Here is a 15,438-nt window from a genome sequence, read left to right on the forward strand (position 1 = left end):
TGCAGATGAGCTTACCCACTATAAAGGCAGCGGTGCAAAGTAACTGAGTACATTTACTCTACTGTACTTAGGTACAATTTTCAGGTGCTTTTATTTTACTTGAGTAGTCCTACTACGCCTACACGTCTGTTAATTTTTCAATACTTAATACTTGTACTCCACTACATCATTTTGCACCTTAATCCTGTGTACAACGCACTGACTTTCGTCTTTTTTTGGTGTGTTTTTTCTATTGGTGTGTTTTTTCTAGCACCATAACTAACGTCCATAAGTATATTATGCACAGTAGGCCTATACATCTGCTGCTATGCTCATGCTCACACATTATATCTTATCTCATAGGTGCCATGTGTAAAGATAACTTGTCTGTTTTTCTTTTGTCCTCTTTTTTTTATTTGTTCTTTTCCCGCTTGCTCCCCACCCTTCTTATTCTTCCCTTTATTTTTTTCTATGGAAATAATAACGATAAGATGGGAACTATGCACAAAACAAATTTCACCCAGTTTTTACTTCTGTATACCTGTGATGTGACAATAAAGCTGATTCTGATTAATCTCAGAGGGAAAATAGCTTGCTTTTTATTACTCCACTACAATGATTTGTAAACGTTACATAGTTACTCTGTAGATTTAGATTATTAATAGAAAACATACATTAACCACTTAAGCCATATTTGTATACTTCGGCTATTCGAAAATAGCCATTCAAATGTTTTTTTGAGCTGATCCAAGTTCAACGCAATGCTTTGTGAGCTTATAGATCATTTTTGATCAATTTGAGTAGGCCTACTTTGGTAATGTACAGTGTATACTTTGAGGCTAATACCTTTGTACTTTTACTCTAGCAAAATGTTTAATTCAGGCCCTTTCCTTGTAACAGAGTATTTTGATATTGTTAAGCAAATAATCTGAGTACTTCCTCCATCACTGTGCTCTGCATTTACAGCTGAGCTCTATTAGGCCAGTGGGAGTCCTCTGGGAGCACTAAAGGTCCCGACCATCTAATTTCTGGAGCCTCTCGGGCCCCGAGATTAATATGTTTGCTCACAGAGCTTGGCAGGCCTGCAGTGCTTCCGAGCATTCTGGGAAGAGCTGACGCAAAACAAGGGCCTTTTTAAAAGCCTTCTGGGTACAGAAAACAGTGCAGCGCTAGCTCTTCCACCCCCCCTGCCCCTATAATGTGATTATATACACTTCATATCCAGTGTCTGCTTGCGTACATGATGCAATTTAGCTTATGAAATGGTTAAAACCACAATGCTTCATGTTTGGATTGTATACTGTACGTTGTGAGATGTTCCAATGTCATGCTGTTGGCTCTATAGATGGAAGTGAGGAATGGGGGAGGATGGCTGAAGCTATTATTAGGTAATGCCTTTTAACCTGGCTGGGCATGCCATAAAAAAGAAGAATTATCTTTTTTACCCCAATGTGTTTTTTAATCCTAAAAATAGTGGAAAATAACATATTTAAGGCTCACAACATGTCACAATGTGAGCTTGTGTATCAGCTGTTTTTGTGTTACACCATGGAGGAAGTCTAAAACATGGCTGAAGTGGTTAAAGGCATCCACTGTAAGGAGAATAGCCTACTTAATTTTTCAAAGATAAGACACGGAGAGGAAGCATTGAAATGGAAAAGAAGAAATTTAGCCTGACATTAATAATATAATGTTCTATATTTTACTGCGGAGAAAATGGAAAAACACTGGAGGCACTTGTCCAGAAAATCGATGGCTCTCATAAAATGCCACCATTCATCATTAGAGTAGAACACAGACAGACTCTCCACTAACCAGTGGTGTAAAGTACTGTACTTAAGTATTTTTTAGGTACTTTTGCTGGAGTATTTCCAATTGTCTACACTTTTACTTCTACTCCACTACACCTCAGAGGCAAATATTGTAATTTTACTCCACTACAATTATTTGAAAACTTTAGTTACTAGTTACTTTGCAGATATAAATTAGTACATTATAAAACATATATTAACCACTTTAGCCCTATTTTATATGAAAATAGCCAATCGACAAGCTCACAAAGCTTGTAGATCTGCTATTTTCGAACATTTTAGTACTTTTACTTTTGGTACTTTAAGTACATTTTGATACCAATACTTTTGTACTTATTCCATTTTAACCATGTTAGATTCATCAAAAACACCCGTCTTTGGTTCTGGTGACTCATACTGCCCTCCTAATACGTGAGGGGGCCATGTTTTTTTGATTACTTTTTTCATTACGGGGACAGGCTTCCAGCATGTCTCCGTTTTGTTATTGGCATTATTACGGGGCCAGGCTTCCAGCATGGACCCGTTTTGTTATTGGCATTATTCCATTTCTTCTTCTACTGCCACTTTTGGCAGTTCTGGCTGAACCGTGCATACGCTTTTTACGAAACTCGGCCATATGGTAGATGGTCATGAAAAACTATCAAGAAATAAATCTCACAATCTTTCGTCCAAAGGTGGCGCTATAGCACTCAATTGAAAATGCCAACTTTGAACCGGTACAACTCATGCCCTATTTGACCTACAGCCATGAAACTTCAATACACATATGCGTGTCCTCATGCTGAACAACTTTCACACTCTGACTTTTGACCTCTGACCTTTAGATCTCCCACCATTTTGAATTATATGAAAAACAGTTAAAACCTATCTCCTCCTGGGATTTTTGAGTAATTTGCACAAAACATTTTACACATGAACTTTGGACCTATGCCGACTCAACGATGCAGCGGATTTTCCATAAGTGAAAAAATGAAGCTTTAATGAGCCAATGAATATTGCAGTTTTATGACAATTATTCATCTGCCCCTATCACATAGATGCAGACTCACATTTCTTTGAAACTTTGCGGTAATGTTGAGGGTCATTCCAAATATCACTGAAACCAGTCTCACTCCAATTGGCCAAAGGGGGGCGCTATAGCAATTTTTTGAAAATGCAAACTTTAAACAGGCAAAAGTCATGCCTCGTTTGGCCGAAAGTCGTGAAACTTGCTTACACTTGTGCCTTGACTCATGAGGAACACATCTATCGCTTTGACCAGTAAGCTCCGCCCTTAGATGGTCCGCAATTTTGAGCAGTTTGATGCTCTGGAAACCCAGGATTTTTCAGCTATTTGCGTGAAACTGTATCATCTGTCTCATCTCCTTTTTCACAATGCCTTGTCTGTTGGTCCGATGGCATCTCCCTTAAATGAATGCCTCACAATCTCAAGGTCGCCAGTTCAAGCCTTACTTGTTGCAGACTTCATTTAAGTTGAATTGCAAACAACATGACTGTATCAATGAATACATGTGCAAATGGTAAAGATAACCTGAAATGCTTATTTGAGAGTACGTTTTTTCAATGTATGACATACATACTTCATTCTGAAAATAGCCGATCTACAATCTCAAAACTTTTCAGATAGCAACGTGTTTCTGAGCTTGTAGATCGGCTGCTTTCACTGTTTTTGGTTACGAGGAGACATACAATTTCTCTATTGGTAAATGGTTTGTGAACGAGTGATCTTAGTGTTGGCTTGGTTCATGACAGAAGGCAAGAGTTTATGATCTTCAACAGACAACATCAGCCTGGACAAAGCTATAGCACTATAGGTAGTGTTGCAGCCTATTAGTCCGAAGTTTGAGAGTTCGATTCCTGTTAATGGCAATAGGTTGAGATCCAATCAATCCATTCTGTTTCCAATTCAATTCAAATATGCTTTATTGGCATGACAAGCATTCTTCTATTGCCAAAGCATTACATACATTATGATACAAAATAATAATACATATTCAGAATCATAACAAATAATACAAACAAGACAAACATAAGCAAAATATTAATTGTAGTAGACTTATAGTGTTCACCCATTGTCCCTCATTTTGTGACAGGCTGCTACATATTTTGCTGCCAACCTTGAACATTCGGCTTTCTCACCTAATAAGTAGGGGATTGCCTGGATAGAGTCAAACTGTATCTTTGTTTTTGTTATTTTTGTGAATGTAGGGTAGTAATCTTCTCTTATGTGTTTATATTTGTCACATGCAGTCAAGAAGTGGAGCTCTGTCTCCACCACTCCTTGACCACAGTGAGAGCACAGCCTGTCCTCTCTGGGCAGCCAGGTTTGTCTATATCGGCCTTTCTCGATGGCTAGGCTGTGCTTACTGAGTCTGTAAGGTTTTTCTCACTTTGTTATCAGTCACCATGCTCAAACATTCTGCCACGGTGTATTGTCTGTTTAGGGCCAGATAGCAATTGAGTTTACTTTGGGTCTTTGTTGTTTCGATCCAATAGTTCTCGTATTTTTGTTTCTGTTGATTAATAATTTGGTTGGGTCGGATTTGTTGGGGAGTGATGTCACTGTCCGGAGGCTGGTTATTGTTATGATTGTCTATAGGGGCTGATGTTGGTTTGTTCAGCATCAGGACCATCTGACAGAGGGGGCTCTTCTCTATGTTCATCTCTTGGCTTTTGAGGGCTTTATAATGATAGGATTTAGGGTCACTCATTTTTAGGTGTTTCCAAAATGTTATGGCTCTTTTTTCAATGTTGATGATTAGAGGGTATTGGCCTAATTCTGCTCTGCAAGCATTGTTAGGAGTCTTCCTCTGGACCCGGAGGATTCTCTTACAAAACTCTGCATGCAGGATTTCAATTGGATGTTTTTCCCATTTTTCAAAATCGGGTTTTGTGAGAGGACCCCAAACTTCACTGCCATATAGTGCAATAGGTTCAATCACTGATTGGAATATTTTGAGCCAGGTCCTAATTGGGATGTCTACATGTGTTGACCTTTTGATGGCGTAGAAAGCTCTCCTTGCCTTCTCTTTCAGTTCATTAATTGCCATGTTGAAATGTCCAGTGGAACTGATCTTCAGCCCTATAGGTATGTGTAATTGTTTGATTGTTGGATTTTTGTTGTTCCTAAGGTGAAGTTGTACTTTCTTCCATGACTTGTGGACCTTTTTTGGAATATCACTACTTTAGTTTTTTCAGGGTTAATTGCCAGGGCCCAGGTCTGACAGAATGTTTCGAGCAGAGTCTCTCTCTCTCTTCAATCTATTCCGTTTCCATGTCTGTCTGTCTCTGTCTCTCTCTCTCTCTCTCTCTCTCTCTCTCTCTCTCTCTCTCTCTCTCTCTCTCTCTCTCTCTCTCTCTCTCTCTCTTCAATCTATTCCGTTTCCATGTCTGTCTCTCTCTCTCTCTCTCCAATCTCTTTCATTTCTCTCTCTCTCTCTCTCTCTCTCTCTCTCTCTCTCTCTCTCTCTCTCTCTCTCTCTCTCTCTCTCTCTCTCTCCAGTTTCCATGACTCTCTCTGTCTCCAGTTTCTCTCTCTCTCTCTCTCTCTCTCTCTCTCTCTCTCTCTCTCTCTCTCTCTCTCTCTCTCTCTCTCTCTCTCTCTCCAGTTTCCATTACTCTCTCTCTCTCTCCAGTTTCCATGTCTGGCCCCGTATTATCGCTGCTTTTAGCTATATTTTCCCTTATTTTCTCCCCCTTGTACATTTAAAATACTTCCAAAACATTCCGCATTTGTCTTTTGAGTTTTTTGAAAAGAGCAGATTTATTAGAAAAGGTATTAAAAATACATTAAAAGTCTTTAACTTGTCACTTTAGGAGTACGTTTCAGGCAATAGGAGTACGTTTCAGGCAATTTAGAGTTGATTGGTAGTACTTTGTAGTGACTTTTTTTGGTCCCTAACATTCATCGAGCTCTGGACTTAGTAAATGTATTTTTTCACCATTGGGTCACTACCGAAACGAAAGTTTGTCACTACCGAAACGAAAGTTAAATCCAGAAAAATCACTAAGTGTGGAGGCCAAAATCGTCCCCCCAAAAACCTGTTAGGAGTACGTTTCAGGCAATTTAGAGTTGATTGGTAGTACTTTGTAGTGGAGTAATTTTTTTTTTCACCATTGTGTCACTACCGAAACGTTTTTGTGTCACTACCGAAACGAAAGTTAAATCCGAAAAAATCACTAAGTGTGGAGGCCAAAATCGTCCCCCCAAAAACCTGTTAGGAGTACATTTCAGACAATTTAGAGTTGATTGGTAGTACTTTGTAGTGGAGTAATTTTTTTTCACCATTGTGTCACTACCGAAACGTTTTTGTGTCACTACCAAAACGAAAGTTAAATCCGAAAAAATCACTAAGTGTAGAGGCCAAAATCGTCCCCCCAAAACGTTGTAGTGGAGTAATTTTTTTTTCTCACCATTGTGTCACTACCGAAACGTTTTTGTGTCACTACCGAAACGAAAGTTAAATCCGAAAAAATCACTAAGTGTGGAGGCCAAAATCGTCCCCCCAAAAACCTGTTAGGAGTACGTTTCAGGCAATTTAGAGTTGATTGGTAGTACTTAGTAGTGACTTTTTTTTTGGTCCCTAAAAGGAGATGAACGTTGTTTCAAATATGGGGACCATTCTCATGAAGCTGCCATACAAGCTCAGATAAACCTGGAGGAACAAGGCATGCGAGCTACAGGAGAGGCATGGACATGGTGCTAAGCTTTCTGACCTTGTACAATTCATAGAGAGACAGGTAAAAATACTGTCTGACCCGCTTTTTGGAAACATCCAAGATGCTAAGCAAACTACAACTTTCAAAACCTCAACCATCATCAAACCAAGAGACACAAGAGACATTCCAAGAAGAAGCAGTTTTGCCACAACAGTAACACCCATAGAAACAGCAGTGCAGTCAAATGGAGTGGAACGAAGTGTATTCATCAGCTATCATAATTATTGTCTTTTCTGCGATAAAAGTGGTCACACATTGGAGCGGTGTCCACAGATGAAAGAGAGAAGACACAGAGAGAAGATGGACTACTTAAAGGAAAAGGGAGTCTGTTTTGGCTGTTTGTAAAGAGGACACTTAAGCAGAGACTGCACAAGTCGTTTAACCTGTGATACATGTGAACAAAACCACCCTGATATACTCCACATTGAAGAAACAGATAAGAAATCAATGGGAAACAATGCTGCTGTCGTCTCACCTCACACATGTGGTCATATTGGGGCCGGTGATGAAACATCCATCTTCTCCATAGTACCCGTTCAAGTGAAGAGCCACAGGGAGACAGTGTTGCAAACATGCATTTTTGGACCATGGAAGCACATCCACATTCTGCACTGAAAACTTAATGAGAAGGCTAAACATTACCGGACAAAAAACAAATATTCTTCTCCGCACAATGAACCAAGTGAAGCCTGAGACCATATCTCAGGTTTGGAAATAGCCAAGTTGGACAAAAATGATTTCATACAACTCCCTAATGTGTTCACTCATAAAACCATGCCTGTTTCACAACACACTATTCCAAAAACAACAGGGCTTGTCACCATGGCCTTATTTGAAACACATCAAACTGCAAGAAATAGATTCTGGTGTTGACCTACTGATCGGCAGAAATTCTTCAAAGTTATTGGAACCTTTGGAGGTGGTTAACAGCCAGGCAGATGGACCATATGCTGTGAGGACCCTATTGGGGTGGGTCATCTATGGTCCCTTGATAGGAGACAACAATGTCAGGGATGAGACTGGCTGCACTGCTGCGGCTGTCAATCATATCATATATCCAGAAAAACAATCAGGACTTCAGTGAAAGAACAAGCAAGGAAATGGAAGCCAAGTCAGGGTAGGATAACAGCCAGGCAGATGGACCATATGCTGTGAGGACCCTATTGGGGTGGGTCATCTATGGTCCCTTGATAGGAGACAACAATGTCAGGGATGAGACTGGCTGCACTGCTGCGGCTGTCAATCATATCATATATCCAGAAAAACAATCAGGACTTCAGTGAAAGAACAAGCAAGGAAATGGAAGCCAAGTCAGGGTAGGATGAAAGATGGACTACTGCGTGAAACAGATCTGTTCCGCAAGGTGGCTTGCCTCCCACAAGAAACGTTGGTGGTTATGTCCTCATACCCTTTCGGCATGGTCTGGAACAGCAATATTAAAGGTTACATTTTCTTTTTCTTTCAGCTAGTTCCCATCACGGCTGCACCTTCCTCGATCATCACCTGCTTGTCTCTCTCAGCACACCCTAAATCTGCTATTTGTCTTGCGTTTCAGCATCCTTCTCCCAATGTCACCTCTCTCCGCCGCAGATAAACCATCTCTACCTCACCTCTCGCTTTATCCACCTCTCTTGCTTTATCGTCTAACCTTCTAACCTGGGCTTATACTCAAATGTAGTCATTTCTGTTCTCATCCCTCCATGTTGCTTCTAATGAGAATCGTAGCATTTTCAATCCGGCCGCCTCCCTCTAGTTCTTTGCCCTCTACTAACATGACCACTTGCCCGGTGATTAATTGACTATGGTTCACGTCATTTATTTTCTGATATTGCACTAACATATTTGTGCTGTCTTTTTCAGGTCATGTATGCCAGGGATGTGTGGTTGGAGGATGGAAAGGAGACGGAGGGTACAATTCCTAATAATTGGATCGACAGGGGTATGGGAACCATTAGATGGCCAAATGCCAAACAAACAACTTACAAGATGAGAAAGGACCCCCAGGAGGACTGGCTGACGTTCCAGTTAGTCAAGATAAAGATGACTTCAGGCAGGTTTTGTTTTTGGATCATTTACTCAATAATTCAAGTACAAATAGTTGAATCAATGTTTACAGTTGAATTGTATAACTTCTAGTTAAAGCTTGTGAATGTGACAACCTGACCAGCCAAGCAGAGGAGGAAGAGGAGGATGTGGATGCGGTGATAAGAGCGAAGAGGAAACCTGTGAAAAGACAAGATGATGACTGATGTAGAGTTCATATGTTTCTCAAGTAACTTCTAAATATGAAATGTGTTAACAGAAACTGGGCCTCACATTGTAGACCATTCATGTTTTATATGACGTTTTGTACTTTAACAGAATCTGATGATGATCCGGAGGAGGCGAGCATGATGGGTAACTTTCTTCTATAATCAATTTATAAGTCCAATGTCAAAAATGACAATCAAATGCTTTAATAAGGCTGTCTATTTTAGATATGGATATGTTTATTTTTACTTATATATTGCAGCCGTATAGGTGCCCTCCTTTCCTATCGCACCAAGGAAGTTGCAGTCCAGCCAGGACAACAATGTGTTACTCAATGCTTGTTGAGTATTGATGTCAATTTATGAAATATGATAATGATGTATTGGGTACACACAACATGAAATCAGTTACAAGCTGATTGTTATGTTTCAGACTCTGAAAATCAAGCCCTGGATGGCCTGATGGATATCGTGGTGGACACCATGTCTGTCGAGTTGGAGCATGCTGAGGGGTCTTGGCACAGGGAAATGTCTACACACAGTGAGTATGAATCACATTTAAGCAGTCACCTTTTGTTTACAAATCAATATTTGGTATCTAAGAACATTCTTTGTCTTTTTTTAAAAATAATTTTTATCCCACGATTTTGTAACCCACATTTTTTCACCCAGTGCCAATTGCCTATGTAATCCTGGGCACTACCTACCCTCTGCCAGCCTAGGGAGAGCCCAAGCTGAAGCTCATGCCTCCTTCAATGCATGAGGAGCAAGCAGGCCGCTTCTTATCACCCGACAGGGGGGAGTTTCCCTGGTTGGACATAGCGCGTGGAAGGAACACGTTATTCCAACCAGTTCCCTTCTCCTCCATCAGGCGCCCCGGCTGACCAGGGGGAGGCAGTATAGTGACCAGGATTACTACATGTTTTTGTGAGGGTATTAACTACCCTAGGAGACACGGGGAGAACATGCAAACTCCACACAGAGTAGGCCCTTTCGCCAACCCCACCTAGGGTATGGGCACCGATGACGTGGAGGAGAGAACACGCCCCCAGCGCCCACAGCGTCCCTGGCGGGAATCGAACCCAGGACCTTCTAGCTGTGAGGCGACAGCGCTACCGACTGCGCCACCGTGCCCCTAAAAACATTCTTTGTCTTTTCCAGGCTCCCGACATGCAAGTGTAGCACCTCGGAGCAGAGAAATGTCCACACCCCGTGAGTATTCACTTTCTCCATTGCACCAACACATTTTAAGTACAGTCAGTACAAGGTGTTACATGTTGTGCATACTAAAGAAATCATTACCATACCTAATTCACAAGCAATGAGTAAGTAGTTACAGGCTCAATGTGTTGAACTATGTGTATCAGAGGAGATGTGTGATTGTCAACATAAGACCAACCAGTAGGGGTAGTCTTTTTCAGTGTGACATGGTATTGTAGTAGTATTATGTCCAAGTATTAAGTCTTTAGTGATGGCTCCAGCCATCAGGCACAGTGATGGCTCCAGACACAGTGTCAGATACCGGCACAGCATCAGGTCCAGGACCAGCCACGACTCCAGGTACAGCAACAGCTCGGAGGCACTCTGTCAGGTCCAGACATGATGACCGGTCCCACCGCAGTGATGGGTCGAGGAACACGGTCAGGTCCAGACATGACAGATCCAGGGACATGGTCAGGCATGGTGAGTTGTCCAAAGGCCCCAAGAAATCAAAACCTTTACAATTCAGAAAGTAGTATCGTGCACCCCTAATTGTTACAATATAACATATTTATTATTTCTCATCTAATGTATAGTCATCTGTCTTGGAACGTTTTAATGCAAAAATATCACTTTGTAATTTCTAAAATGTACTTTTGTTCTTATTACAGGTGCTATGCAGTGACTGAGAGGCCAACATGGGCATTCCCATTTTCAACACAAGGTAAGTTCTGAGCTATTTCAATGAAGACCCCCAAAAAACTGGGGGACACTTAATTTACAACCCTTCTCTCTTCTGCCCATTCTCTCCTTTCTTCCTTTACTGTTCTCTCTGTCTCCTCTCCTATCGGGACACAAAAACTGCTCTTCAATTATATCAGTGTTTTGTATCATTGTAGGGTGGTGTCTATAACATTTCTCTGTGTTAATTTACACTTACTTATTTTTCAGTATACCAGAAGAAAGTCCTGACCATATCAATATTCATTAAAGAACCTGCCTCTTCAGTGGCCAGTCATGTTGAGAGAATGGAGGACTTCCAGAGAGAGGAGCAACTCCTCAGTGATGTCCAAGCTTTTAATACCCTGGTAGGCTTTTCAAGAGTATGGAAGTAATGAACAGCATAAGATGCACTCGCACACTTTTTACGTTCCTCTGGGATATGTCAGTGAAAGTTTTCATGGACTTATTCCAACAGGTGCTGCAACTTTCCCGTTATAGAGGGAAGGACGTTAAGGACTGTGTCCACAAAGTTCTTGACAGGTATGTTTCAACATACACTATGAATTAACCCCTGTGTGATGTTTGGGTGCGCTGTGGTTTTCAATGTGTGAACACTTATTTGGTTAATTCTTCTAGATGAGCGCCTGACTGCATGTTTCCATTAATTTGCCTTTGTTTTTTTAGCTTAACACCTGAATCCTCTGTTATGTCAATGACATAATGGTTGAACATTAAGTGAAAATTAGTAGTATAAAGGGTTCATACCATGTTTTACAATAAATCCTAATCCTACTACATTATTAAATGTAATTTGTTTTTATTAAGGCTCTTCAGTAACAGTCTGATGGCACAGTTGAACATGAAGGGGGAAAAAGAGAAGACTGCGACTTTCAGCGCAATACAAGGTAAGCCCATATTTCATGTTGACCAAGGACAAATCTAAATGTAATTGGGTAAAACATGTCCTTCCCTGTTGACATAAAAAAATACAATGCCAACTGTCTACCGTTACCGTTGCTATCATAACATTTTAAATAACTGGTGGTTAGGTGTAGAAGGGAGATGGCTTTGTATTAAACTAGTTGTGGATGTACAAGCATTTTTGCATGTCAATATGGAGATTCACAATCAGTTTTATTGTCACTTCCACAATACACACTAGGCAAACAGGGGCAAAATACCATTCTCCACAACTCATGGTGCACATTAAAAAGAGGCAAACATTAAAAAGTAAAGAGCAGACAACATTGGTAAAAAGTGCTGAGAGCATGGGTTCAGGGTTCTGATGGTTTGGGGCAGCTGTTGGATGACCTGCTGGTGCTTCCCCCTGAGCTCTTGAACCTCCTACCAGATGGCAGGAGTTCAATCGAGCTGTGTATTATGTCAGATAGGGACTAGGACAGCATGTTGCCGTTGCACATGTTTTATTTTATTTTTCTACTATGCAGATGCAGTCATGAAATTCGACCCAGAAGCCACAGAGGACCTCATAAGGCAGCATGCCGCAGACCACCTCAAGCATGCTCCAGCGAGAAGGGGAGGCGGAGGACACACAGCAGGCACTCAGGACTGATTTAACTTGAACTTTCACTGTCCATTGTGGGGGATCTTAGTGTCACAGTATTGTACAGTATTGTGTAATTTGAACTTGTCTTCTGTTCAACGAAGTAGCTCTGGTTGGACCTTACCCTGGTAGCTCACTGGCTATTCAGTACAGCACTTGTTTAATATTTTTCAGTTGTTGTGGAACCGGCCCAAGCAAAAAGGGTGTCCCTGCAAAGTAGGCTGTGCTATTATGTTTTATTATTATTTTATTTTGATTCGACTAGTGACGTGGACTTGGACTTGACTTGGACTTAGCCCCCCTCACACATACCCGTGGACTACACCAGGTACAAATGACTTTTTTGTTGCTCTCCCTCATGGAGCTACTTGCGGATTATACCAGGGTCAGTCCACCCTAGGTGGACACGCACTGACCTTTTGCACCTTAATCCCATGTATAACGCACTGACTTCTTTTTTTATTGTGCTCTTTTTCTCTAAGCACCTTAACGTCCATAAGTATATCATGCACAGTATACATACATTGCTGCTATGCTCAGGCACCTTAGTTTTTATTATCTCAGGTACTTTGTAAATATGTAGATAACTTGTTTGGCCTTCTGTTGTTCTCTTGTTTGATCTCCTTCCCACTTGCCCCTCACCCCTCTTCTTCCTCCCCCCTCTTCTTTCTATGGAAATTAATGTTGTGATGGGAAGGATGTACAAAAACGAATTTCACCCACTTTTGTACCTTGTAAACCTGTGATGTGACAATAAACCTGATTCTGATTCTGACGTGTAAAAAAAAAAAAAAGAGAAGTTAACTGTTCTGTTCTGGATCAAGCTTAATCAGCCCTAGTGACTGGTGTGTGTGTGTGTGTGTGTGTGTGTGTGTGTGTGTGTGTGTGTGTGTGTGTGTGTGTGTGTGTGTGTGTGTGTGTGTGTGTGTGTGTGTGTGTGTGTGTGTGTGTGTGTGTGTGTGTGTGTGTGTGTGTGTGTGTGTGTGTGTGTGTGTGTGTGTGTGTGTGTGTGTGTCCTTCTGTATGACCTTCTGTATTCAGTCTTGAGCTAGACTGCATGGAACAACATTGTGGGAGTTAAGTGGCTGTCCCGCTTCTGTTCTGTCAAAAATAATTCAAAGCTGGCTTGATCTGCTGTTTGTTTGAATACTTAATTAGTCAGAAAGGTAAACGTCATTGGTACGTTAAGGCTAAAAGGATAACACAAGTCCTGGGGACTTGTTTCCATTGTGGTCCTATGAACTAGATTCCATTTCAGGGGGTCTAGTTCCAGTCCACAAATATTCCACAATCATATGGAATATTTGTGGAATACTGTAATTGTGGAACATTTGTTTGCGCAGCTGTGTATTCACAAGAAGAATAAAGATATAATAAGGAAATAAGTGTGTATTGAATTGTGATTTATTTGTAAACCTCTGTGTACTGTATTCCCAGTTTTCAGAAGGTGGCATAACCATTTGATCCTGTTCATTTTCCTGTAGCTTTGTTTGATTAGCTTAGCAGCATGTTAACTACTAACTATGTTAAAGCTACAGGAAAATGAACAGGAAATGGGGATTACAGTTATGCACCGAGCCTAGAAGAAGTGTACAAAAGATGTCTATAATTAGTCTAAATTTGACGTAGAAAAGATGACCACATTTGGACTAGAATAAGCCCTTATGTAGAGGTTTGGACGTTCAGAAGACGTCAGACAAAGACGCAATTAAAACTTTAATTCTGCACCCTCCAGGCACCAAAATGGGACGTTCAAAAATGACCTCTCATTGCACAGTGGGAATAAAATAATATACTGTATATGTGAAAACATCATAGAATCGTCTCATAAGTCTCATACATCTTACATAAGTCTCATACATTTTACCGAAACAAAAATTACCAATCAACTCTAAATTGCCTGAAACGAACTCCTAACAGGTTTTTGGGGGGACGATTTTGGCCTCCACACTTAGTGATTTTTTGGGATTTAACTTTCGTTTCGGTAAAATAAATTTAACCGAAACGAAAATTACCAATCAACTCTAAATTGCCTGAAACGTACTCCTAACAGGTTTTTTGGGGGACGATTTTGGCCCCCTTTCGGATTTAACTTTCGTTTCGGTGGTGACCAACTTTCGTTTCGGTAGTTTGATTACAAAATGTAAGTTGTGTAAAAAAAAGTCTGACTATACTAAGTCGTTATTTGTTTGTTTAAGTCAGGCTATACTCTACTCAGAGTCATAAGTTTACAAAATGTACTAAAGTACAGTGAACGTCTGTGCGGTTTGTCTTCATCACTGAAAATAACGTACATGTAAACAGATATAAAACTGCTGTCATGTGCAGTTGGGGTGAAGAAACACAACCATTTCACTCCTAATAGTACCTATTTGATTTGACATCCTGACTTGCTGCTGTGGCTGAGGCTTGAACCTGTTACCTGCGGCTCACTAGTCAGTGACTCTATCCATTCACCTACAGCTGTATCATTGGAATCTGTGGTTCTAAAACGTTTTGTTGTCAACCCCCCAAATTGACATGTATTTGGGCAGTGGACCCCAATGTGAAAAGATGTAGTGTCAGGGCCCCCCATGAAAAAGATTTATATTTATGCTGTAACACATTTTTTTAAAGTTATTTGTCTTGTTTGTTGTTCAAGTCAAAGCACCAGGAAGGCTGTACTTGTCAGCCATCTGTTAGCTCAATGGGTTGAGACGCAGTATTCATGATCCAGAGGCCATGAGTTCAAATCCCATTGATGTCTTTCCTATGAGTCTTTCCTTTGCAGACTGGCTTCCAGAAGATCAACTGAAAACCACCAGGAAGGCTGTATTTGTCATCCAACTGTTAGCTCAATGGGTTGAGACGCAGTATACATGATCCAGAGGCCATGAGTTCAAATCCCACTGGTGTCTTTACTGTGATACTTTCCTTTGCAGACTAACTTCTAGAAAAACCAGTTAAAACCACCAGGAAACCTGTAACTCTCAGCCAACAGCTTAGCTCAACTGGTAGAGCGTCTGTCCAATAACCTGACGTGACTTGACTTGAGTGGGTTCGATTCCCACTCGAGTCAAGTGTCCCCGGTAACTTGGGGCAAAGGATAAATTGACTGATATCCTTAGTGATGCTTCCCTTTGCAGACTAACTTCTAGAAAAACAAGTTAAAACCACCAGGAAACCTGTAACTCTCAGCCAACAGCATAGCTCA

At 40.9% G+C, this 15,438-nt stretch overlaps 2 protein-coding genes across 2 annotated transcripts in view; one reads left to right on the forward strand and one right to left on the reverse strand.

Moving 5' to 3' along the window:
• LOC311058907 (myoferlin-like) overlaps nucleotides 1-15,438 on the reverse strand; it is a gene marked incomplete at its 5' end in the record, with an annotated part of 235,365 nt that overhangs the window by 10,211 nt on the left and 209,716 nt on the right. The gene's annotated exons all lie outside the window — the stretch shown is intronic.
• On the forward strand, nucleotides 10,979-12,461 carry LOC311058293 (uncharacterized protein). The gene is made up of 4 exons (XM_084075697.1): nucleotides 10,979-11,046; nucleotides 11,157-11,221; nucleotides 11,507-11,586; nucleotides 12,130-12,461. Exons 1-4 carry the CDS (start codon nucleotides 10,987-10,989, stop codon nucleotides 12,252-12,254), a joined length of 330 nt encoding a protein of 109 aa, XP_083931823.1. The 5' UTR covers nucleotides 10,979-10,986; the 3' UTR covers nucleotides 12,255-12,461.

Source organism: Gymnoscopelus microlampas (assembly GCF_963454915.1).
Source record: "Gymnoscopelus microlampas genome assembly, chromosome: 13".
NCBI lineage: Eukaryota > Metazoa > Chordata > Actinopteri > Myctophiformes > Myctophidae > Gymnoscopelus > Gymnoscopelus microlampas.